Source organism: Athene cunicularia (genome assembly GCF_003259725.1).
Source record: "Athene cunicularia isolate RWA chromosome 19 unlocalized genomic scaffold, athCun1 chr19_part1, whole genome shotgun sequence".
In the NCBI taxonomy this organism is placed as follows: Eukaryota; Metazoa; Chordata; class Aves; order Strigiformes; family Strigidae; genus Athene; species Athene cunicularia.
This window is the reverse complement of record NW_020799124.1, coordinates 3646833-3656589: the sequence shown is the minus strand read 5'-3', so window position 1 is coordinate 3656589 and position 9757 is coordinate 3646833. Positions and strand designations below refer to the sequence as shown.

At 40.1% G+C, this 9757-nt stretch overlaps 1 protein-coding gene across 4 annotated transcripts in view; it reads right to left on the bottom strand.

The window, feature by feature from the left end:
• TRIM37 (tripartite motif containing 37) overlaps nucleotides 1-8223 on the bottom strand; it is a 28896-nt gene extending 20673 nt beyond the window's left edge. For all 4 annotated transcript variants that reach the window (XM_026861435.1, XM_026861438.1, XM_026861436.1 and 1 more), the window contains exons 1-6: nucleotides 8120-8223; nucleotides 6743-6783; nucleotides 5565-5681; nucleotides 4263-4350; nucleotides 3296-3418; nucleotides 1841-1964 (exon numbers count right to left, since the gene is read on the bottom strand). In XM_026861435.1, the coding sequence (XP_026717236.1) occupies nucleotides 1841-1964; nucleotides 3296-3418; nucleotides 4263-4350; nucleotides 5565-5681; nucleotides 6743-6783; nucleotides 8120-8188 (562 nt within the window). In that variant the 5' untranslated portion in view covers nucleotides 8189-8223. The remainder of the gene's footprint in view (nucleotides 1-1840; nucleotides 1965-3295; nucleotides 3419-4262; nucleotides 4351-5564; nucleotides 5682-6742; nucleotides 6784-8119) is intronic.
• Between the last annotated feature and the right edge of the window lie 1534 nt (nucleotides 8224-9757).

Genomic DNA, 9757 nt, shown 5'->3' with positions numbered 1-9757 from the left:
CCCACCCACCCACCTGGAAGCTGCCCCAGAACCTACTAAAAGTAAAGGATTTCTAAATATACCAAGGGTGATTGAGAAAGCATTTTAAAAGCAAGCCTACGTTTTTAATTAGAGCTGTAGTGAAGAACTCGCTTGAGGTTAAGACAGTAATGAAACACTCTTGTGTCCTAGAAATGGCAGATTTGTTGTTCTGGGGTGCTTTTTTAGACCAAAAAAAAGCAGGTTTGACTTCCCTGAATTCGCTCCAGACAAGCATCTCTTTTATATTAGCTGATACTTTTCTCCTAAAAGCCACCATTTCTCTTGACTTTGATGTTTAAGAGTTTTCTTTACAAAAAAGAACAAACAATGTTTAAACTTGTTTTTGCATTTCAACTGGCATGAAGATCATGACAAGAAAGAATAAAAAAAAAGTCATATTTGTCTGTTTTCTATCAAGGGGATTTACTTGGTCTCCCATCATACGTTACATACCTGAGAAGTGTTTTGCATTTGTTAGGAAAAAAAAGGTGTTAGGTGGACAAAACGTTAACCTGTACGTGCAAATAATTAAAGATGTTCCACCATAGCTTTAAGGCTTATCTTTAATTAGTACACACTAAAACAAATCTTGTGACTGATTACTGCATTCAATATAGACACAAAATATGTATGAACGTATGGATTTAACTTAAAGCAAAGATTTTGAAATACTGACATGAATTTGAAGAGGAACTTGAAACATAATCTAATAAATATTTATTATGTTGCTTTGTTTTTAATAGAAATGAACTAAGAGAATAAAAGCAAGCTTTATCAAGGCTAAGGATATTTTCCAAGCATGAACATTTCAGGTTTTCTTTGGGTGGGTGGCAGGGAGAGGCGGGGTGTGTGTCTATCTGTGCACCGAGATTTCAAGCATCAGAAATACAATTTCAGCACAGTTATTTTACTGCCTTACTTTTATTTCTGAGACAAGTACATAGATACAAGGTCAAGGACCCATTTGTCTGGGTACTTTGATCTACTGGTTGCATACCTTGCAAAACTAAGGTCATAAATTTAACATTTCATGAGTGTCTCAAGAAACTGAGATCCCAAGCTGCCACCTTCACTACGTGTTCCTATCGATGCATTACGGAAATGAAAGCACACGTGGAACAACCAAGGCAGATGAAAAATCAGCTGAGCAAAGCACGCACAGAGTTACAGCCAGCTGAGGAATATTCTTCTCATGAAAAGCTACACTTCATTTTTAGTAGTGTTGCTTCCGTAAGGTTCAACACATGTAAGCATCCCACCCGTCTTCTCACCTCTGTTCATACCAAAGGAGAGTTAAAGTGACCAGCCCCTGGTTACCAAGTGTCAGGAGCCAAACGAGCAGCTCTGATTCCTGATGCCACGTTATTCCTTTGCAGACGAGGCTGCCTGTACGTATGGATCTGAACTGTTGCTCACCAGACATCTCATATATATTTTTAATATAATTTTTTAAAATTTGAACAAGTATATATTCCAAAGATGTCAAATTACAACGATGGGCTTCTTGAATAACACAAATTATGGTGTAAACGCACTTTAAGTGAAAGGTACTAAACGTCTTCCAATCAGATGGAAACATTCTCCAAGTTGTTAGAGAGGAGTCTCTCACAGAACACAGCCAGGTTATGTCTAACATCACAGTAACTACATAATTAACTAAAAGCTTTGCTGTAGGTAGCTTTCTGTCAGCAGTTAACGTGCTTAACACCGCAAAGTGGGTAAGGAGTCATACTCCCAGGGCAAGAAAGTTTCTCCACAGATTTCTTTGCACACTGTTAATATATTGCTCCTACACATAATAAATCAGGCAAATACCTACCCATTAATGTTATAAGCTTGTTCTTCAGCTGTGTGTCTAACCTGGCAATCATCATCTCCACTGCATTCCTGATTTCCCGAACTCGCTCATCCTTCGCGCTACGCACCGCCTCCACATTCCTCTCCTAAAACAGGGTTCAGGAAAAAAACAAAGCCTTCACACTGAGTCTTTCACTCATTTTACACAGACTCCACTCTCAGACCCCAGAAATGCCTAAGCCTCCCTAGAGTCCCCTCCAGCCCTATTTTTCTATGAGGGAAAAAAGAAAATAGCCCTGGTCTTACTGAATCTTACATGCTTAAAATAAGAAAAGAGAAACGTGGTTTTAGATGAGCTGTATTACAGGCTATTCCTGTTACCAGTTGTAAATATCCTTTGACTTTTGCTGAACACCTAAGCGTGCCCTCTGGTGGGTGTCCAAAGGTTAACAGTAAAGTTGAGCAACATTTTCTCATTACAGAGAGATTTGTCATATGGAGCTTCTTTAGTACCAAAATTTGTAAATACAACTGCCAGTTTCTCTTCTATAACTTGAGAAGCACAGAAAAGTTACTTTCTTGGTAACAAGAATAATTTGATAAAAACTGCACCCTTCACCCTGGAAGGTAAAGGCTGCAATCCTCTCAATGTTTCACAATTATTTACAAGTAGCCCAAAAATAGCAGAGCTGACCTACCACTGCACGAGTCAAACAACTACCCGAACAACAGCACAGACAAAAACTACATGGAAATTTGTTCAAAAAAAACCCACCTTATTCACACAAAGACTACACAAGAAATGTAACGGCATTCAGCAGAACACAAAAATAATCCTTCCTAGAACACAAGAAACTGTACTGAATTGTTGGAATTCCCACTGGAACTGCCAAAACTGAATATGTCAATATTTGGATGTTTAACTCATTTACCCCTAGTGGGAAAAAAAAAAGGAGGTGCAAAAATTTCCTATCTCTAACCAGTGAGCTACTTCACAGCCCATCCAGTAGACTCAAATATACACAAGAGTTTATTCTCCAAAAGAAAGGAAAATAAGCTCTGTTAGAATAAAGCATTTTTATACTTGTTTAGCATGGCAGGCTGCACTTTTATGAGCATTGACAAAAATGTATCTTTCAAAGAACCGTGCAACTCTAGCTTTTAAATAGCATACACCAAAAGAAAAATTCCCTGCTACCTAACTCCCACCTTTTTCCGTCTGGCAACTACAAAAACAAGTATTGAGAATACGTTGATCTTTCCACGTTGTATAAAAAGATTGTAACTAAAAAGTAAACACGTTTCTCTACGGGATGATCTGATTATCTTCACAGAAGCAACAGTTTCTGCGCAGGTACCGAAAACATCACGAGCATATGAAATGGTGTACTACTTCCATTTCCCGCTTCACAGCTACCCTTTGACAGTAAAGCACTACAGAAAAAAACCTCAACATTATCTAGGATCAATTTCTTACCACTTCTTGCACCAAACTGATCAGTTCCATGAGTCTTCTCCTAAGCTTTGCCACTTCTTCGTTTACTTTTGTGACGTGTTGCTCATAGATTTCTGCCAGTGGCTTAAAAGTATGTCCCCCATGCTGTCAAAAAAGAAAAACGGGGAGAAGGAGGTGGAGAATAATAGAGCATCTCATTTTAAATTTATTCCACTCCTATTAAATTACTGAGAGGGGAAGAAAGCCTCCTACTGTATCACTCGTTTTGGAAAAGTTCCAGAGCAGATTGTACGTAGGAAGTCTGTCTTTCACTTCCCTTCATAAGTCATGAATTTGGCTTTCATACCATCAAAGCTTCCTGTCAAGAGTTATTTGGAGGCTCAACAGTCCTCCAAAAATATACTGTTTCATTCACTGTGCAATTCTCTAAGAAATCAAATAATGATAGAAGGGTTATTTTTTTTATTATTTAAAACACCCTTCCCAAACAAAGGCAGCATGCTGTTAACCACTTATATTCCAAACAATGACAGCAGTCTCTCCTTGAAACACTCAAAGGATAATAAACAGCGTGTTGAATTGTGCTACTAATATAACTTTGAAGATATTCAAGATTACAGGCAAGAACATTTAAATAAAATAAGTATCTATATTTTCTGAGAAAGCTTGTCCTTTCCCATAAAATTCTCACCACCATCTAAAGTTTGTCCAAGACATCATGAAGTTTATAACAAGGAAGGTAATTCTGACCTTCTTTTGGCAAAAAGTCATTGTGCTTCTCTAATTATAAACAGAAGGTATCGCCTTCCACAACCAACGTTCACATTAAATTATCAATACACATGCAACTACAGTATTTGCACAGCAATTCAATAGCCGTAACAGTTTCAGAGCATTTCTAACTCTTCAAACTGCTGTCAAACATCATGCTTGCAGCCCCTTATTGTAGCATACCATGTGCATATAAGCAAGTTAAGTCTCTTCTTACCATTCCCCCCCAGAGGGCACACTGGTGGCAGATACACTTCTTACAGGTCCAGCAGAAAACACTAAGCTTCTCATGATGATTTTCACACCTTAATCAAAAAAAATACACGTAGCATCAACAGAAAATAGCTATGAATTTTCTGCAAACTCTATTTAATATCTTCACTTGTTTTGCTACCTGATACTGAGAGTAAAGCACAAAACATCAGCACAGTTTTGCAATACTACTACTCATAGTCAGTAAAAACCGTTTGCAAAATAAATGTTGCTCTCTGTATTCTCTCAGGAATTACTTCACGGAGAGAAAGTACATTACTAAAATTGGATTTTTACCCAGCAGATAAAGGATATCATCAATAAATCAAGCTCAGAATTCCCAAAGTTAATACTTCACATTATGAAAATCTTGATCATACACGACCTGAGGTAAACACAGAGCAACAGCTCATAAGATTTTTGGACAAACTGATCTTTGTCATTTTTTAAAATTTCAGGAACAGAATGAATCAACAAACCAAGCACAGACCTAAAATACATGCCTCTCCCTTCCCCCGCCATCAGCATTCAGGAACATGGGGAGGAGGCAGGCAGAGAACACATAATTAGTCCCTGACCATTTTTCAATGCTTCTTATCACACTTTTCTCCTGCAAATCTCCAGAATGTATCTTAACACACATAATAGCACCGGTAATAAGATAAAAACAGGAGAAAAGCCTGCTGAGAAAGTACCAACAGTTGTTGGTACTTCTCTAGGAAGAGAATATATCAGAAGATACCTGAGGCTCTAAAGACAAGGAAGGAGAACAAACAGCAGTAACGTGACAAATACAGCAATAGCAGTGCTTTCTGGGGGACTTTATATATTTTCTTTGATCTCAAACTGGGTTTATCGATTATATTTTCGCAAGGGACTAGAAGATATCTTCTCAGAACAGCTTCTCTGCTTTTATGCGCCGAGATACCACATCAGCACCCACAGTCTTAATGTACAGTCATTAAGAAGGGCTAAGAGGCATATGAAGTATTACCACCCTTCATGTTTCCCCTTATCTCTCATTTTAACTTTATTAAGTCAAAACAGAAATAGGAGTAGTTTTCTAGGCAAAGACACTGAAGAGCTTTTCTCGTTCCATTAAGTAGGACAGAAATGAACTCTAACTTTTAGTCAGACAGCGAGCACAACTCAGCTTTGAAGTAAATAAAAGTTATCAGTTTCCTGATTCTTATGATGAACTGAAATGAAAAGCCTGCTCATATAAAGCAAACTGCAAAACGCTTTATGGGAAGAACGCTCCATTTACTTGTCTTTTTCGTTCTCCTCGTGCTTGGTGAGATTGCACAGCTGAAGCGTATCAAGCTGCTGCGTGACCTCTTCTGCCCAACGACAGTTCACGAGCTCTCGTAGCTGCAGCGGGGCTCTGCAAGAAGCATTGCTAGAGTTAGAGCAAGAACTCAGCTCCAGGAGCTACAAGAGAAACACTGAATTCAGTTCATCAATTCTGCACTATCAGAAAAGTCACAGGAAAAAAAAAAAAAGCAGCCGCTATTTCAGAAAATAAGGGGGGAAAAAAAAAAAGTGATGTTTTAAGTGGATTTGCTCGTTTGGGGGCTGGAGAGAGGCAGGAACCACCCCACAGTGACATCAGAGTAGCTACATGGGGAACCCAAGAACTATTTCCAGATTTCTTGATAGGCTCCTGGATAACGCTGGGCAAATCATTTCTCAGTGCTTCTTCAATTTCTCCCATTATTCAACTATCTCCATTGCAATGCTTCAATTATCCCCTCTGCAAAATGTCAATATATTTACCTCCTTACAAACTACGGATCCTCCTTAGAGCTATTGATTGAATACTTTAAAAGCTGAATATTAAAAAAAGTTCTGCAAAAAATGGTTGGTTGTTTTAAATACCTCCCTTCCCTTAGGGGAAAAAAATACGCTACCTTCCAATTTTTGGTCTATCAAGAGATAGAACTGCTGGGTACTCAAGGACTAGAAGTGCTAAGGGGGAATTGGGGTAGGGCACTGCATTGAAAAAACCCAACCAAACCCAAACAACACATTTCAGCTACCTCTCAGACAAAGCTGCAACACAAGGTAACTCTCACAAATGATAGGTATAAAAAAAGCACACATTTCAGTCTGAAAACTGAAGTTTCTGGTCTCTGACTCTTACAAGAAGCATATAAAGAGTTCTAAGGGGAATACTCTCTAGTTACTCTTATTACACCAACTACTTGCACTGAAAACAGCAGTGGCATAGGGGAAGCACAGAGATCTTGCTTAGCCTGTCACAAAACTATAACAAATTTTAGAATAAGTATTATACCAGAGTAAATGTTTACAGTAACAGCACGCAGGTCTCAGAAATCAAGCTTACAAAGTTAGTGCAACCTGCACTGAAAAAAAAATATCAATCATAACAGGACAGTACACCCACCTCCCGATAATCTGTTTCTGGTATTAAAAATACCTTACCTACAGTGAGGGCACTGAGCTCTTTGTTCAGTCAGCCAACGCTATGAAGGAAAAAGGAAAAACATTTTTAAAGATACTGTAAGAAGAGAACTGCAAGCAAGTACATTCTATCGTTAATTAGGAGTTTTATCTTTTTATTCCTGTATTTTTTCCTTTTCTTGCAGATTTGTAATTTAACTGTTCAACCACTTAGTCACAGAAGAAGCTATTTGTATCTTAGTAACAGAGCACACCCACTTTTCTGTAGATGCCAAAGACACTTCAGTTAAAATTATGCAAAGAATTTTGAGGTACCAAATATTCTACTAGAAACCACACACCTGGCACAGACTCCTATGGCCACAGACTAAAGAGCATGTTTCAGCAAAAGAAAGCAAAAGATAGAACAAGCATATTTTCGCAGTCTAAATTATTAGTCTTCAAGGTAACTCATTTCTTCCTCTCGAGCTATTTATACTTGAGGCAGATACCTGCAGTTCACTGATCAAATCCACAAGGACCCCCTGAATGTTTCTCTTCCAGAAAGCTCCAAAGACAAGTCACTGAGGAAAGAATTTCACCTGCCCACTACAACTTACAAGTGTAAAAGCTCAGCAGTGGAAGGGCTTATATTTGTCAGCTCACTACTACATTTAAAGATTCTCATGAATAATCTCTCACCACCCAGCAACAATATGTCATCTAACATTCCTAGTTTGTAATGCGAATCCTTCACCTAAAGTTCTTGTCAGAGCTTTCAAAGCAAAACGAGGATTGTGCCGATTTCTGGAGATACTACTGGAGGTCTGAAATCCTCAGCTGAACCCTCTTCCCACTGCACTACCACAGCATGTGGACTCGGAAAGGAAGCACTACACGTTGGCAACCATGACCTTAATAAATGAATTGAGGTGCTTCAGATGCTGCTTCAACCTGCTATACCAGACTCCCTCAAGAAAGATTTAGCCCCTATCTGATCATATCATACTAGTTTGGTGTTTAAAGACATTTCCAAGATAACAAGAGGTGATGTTATGACGTTCCAGTGCTCCGTACTGACACATGTAAAGTCAGCATTTGATTCCTGTCCCAACTTTTGTCTTCCATCCAGGCACCACTAACTCTCAAGAGATGCTAAAGAAGAGATCATTCTATGTCTGTTTCCTAAAAGCAATTATTCCAGATAGTCTCTATAATTAGCACTACTGAACACAATGCACAGCCTGCCTATCTTCCCTCAGGGTGTTGTAAAAGATTCTGGAAGAGAAACTAAAGGGCACAGGACAGGAAATCCTTGGAACTCCAGGTAAAGGAGAAAGAAACCAAGAATGTGTTCATAAAATAAGTAGTTTTAAAGTTCATACATTTACAAGAACAAACTATAATAAGCAGACTCACCCGAATACAACTGAAACAGCACAGCTTGGAGCAATGAGGACACAGACGTGCATCACGCAATTTCTCCATACAAATAAAACATCGGAATACTTCAGCAATGCTCTGCAAAGGGTAGATTATTGCTATTGTTAAGCCACATACTTCAAACATATCACAGTGCCATTTATTTTCCAGGCAGAGTGCCAGGTTTCATAAACACAGTCCCATTCCAAACAGCTACAGATAGCGCATCTCAGAGCGAGATACCACGTCAAACACCAAGGCTCTCCTCCCCGCTTTCTCCTACACTACACCAGCTCTTAGCACCCATTTTATAACACTATGCTCCTTCTTCAAGGAACAGTTGCTTCGTTTGGCTTAGCTTTTTTTGAAGTGGGCCTTTCTGTAGCAAAGATATTATTCCTGCTTATGTTCACACAGGATTGAACAGCCGCCAGAAAAAAAACTGTGCTGTACCTGCAGATTCTGCAGGCACGAGTTCCAACACACTGCCACGAAACTGATTTGAAACCATGGTAAGCGCATGTACGAATTATACAAAATGCTAACGAGGAGAGTTGAACCGGACAGGGCATTTTTTTGACTTTTATAAGGCTTACATTCTTTTAAGGTCTACCATTAACACCAGCTCTACAATTTCCACACTCTCTCATCCCCCATTTAAACAATCTTGAGCAATAAAAATATATTTTAAACACATCTTTTTTACTATACCCATTTGAAAAGAGAAGCATTTTGTTCTAGAATACAACCACCTCATCTCCCTCCATTTCCCCAAACGAGGAAGGTATTTTGAAATAGCAAGCGGTGTTTGCTTTCCATACGGATAGATTTTTCATCGACAAAGAAGTTTTACATTCTGTATTGTATAGAAGTTTGACCTTTTCTGTCTTTAACTACGAAACTTTGAGAGATTCTTCGGCTGGGCTGTTTTTTTTTCCCCACAGAGTTGAAATTATAAATCAGCACAAGAGTGAGGTATTATCTTCAATTTACAGATACCACAGTATCTCCCCCGTACGTTAGTGTCGTCTTTAATGGCCGCAAACCATTAAAGTGCAATACATGCGTTCACAGGAAAATATTACACGAGGTCTTTTAAAATTCTTCTGCTGTTTGACCGCTATCGATAGAGACCACAGCAATGCGTGCAAGCTGCCCAGGTTACAGACACCACTGAGCATTGCGCCTTCAGCGCCAGGTCTCCATCCACCTCCAGAAGAGGCACCTCCAATTTATTTTCTAACCCCGACTTATGTAAAATAACTGCGTGTCACCTAGAAATGCCACCTCTTTACACCCTGCTTCCTTCCTACCCAGCTCGTCAGCGCGCACACGAGCCAAAGCTCTGCGCATCCCTGCCCGCCGCAGAGCTGCAAATCTCCCTCCGCCTCTCGGGCCGCCCGGTGCTCGGAGCCGCTTGGCCCCTTTGCCCCTCGCAAGGAGAGAGGGACCCGCCGAGGGCTCCACTGACCCCTGAACAGGCCAGGCTCCCGCGGGAGAGGCCCGGCCCCGGCCGCTCACCATCCCCCGCGGAGGAGAAGGTGCAGCCGCCCGGGCTTCTTCCCCCGCGGCCCCGGGGATGCGGCGGTGCGGAGGCAGCGCTTCCCCCGCGCCGCCCTTCCCGCCTCCCCGAGG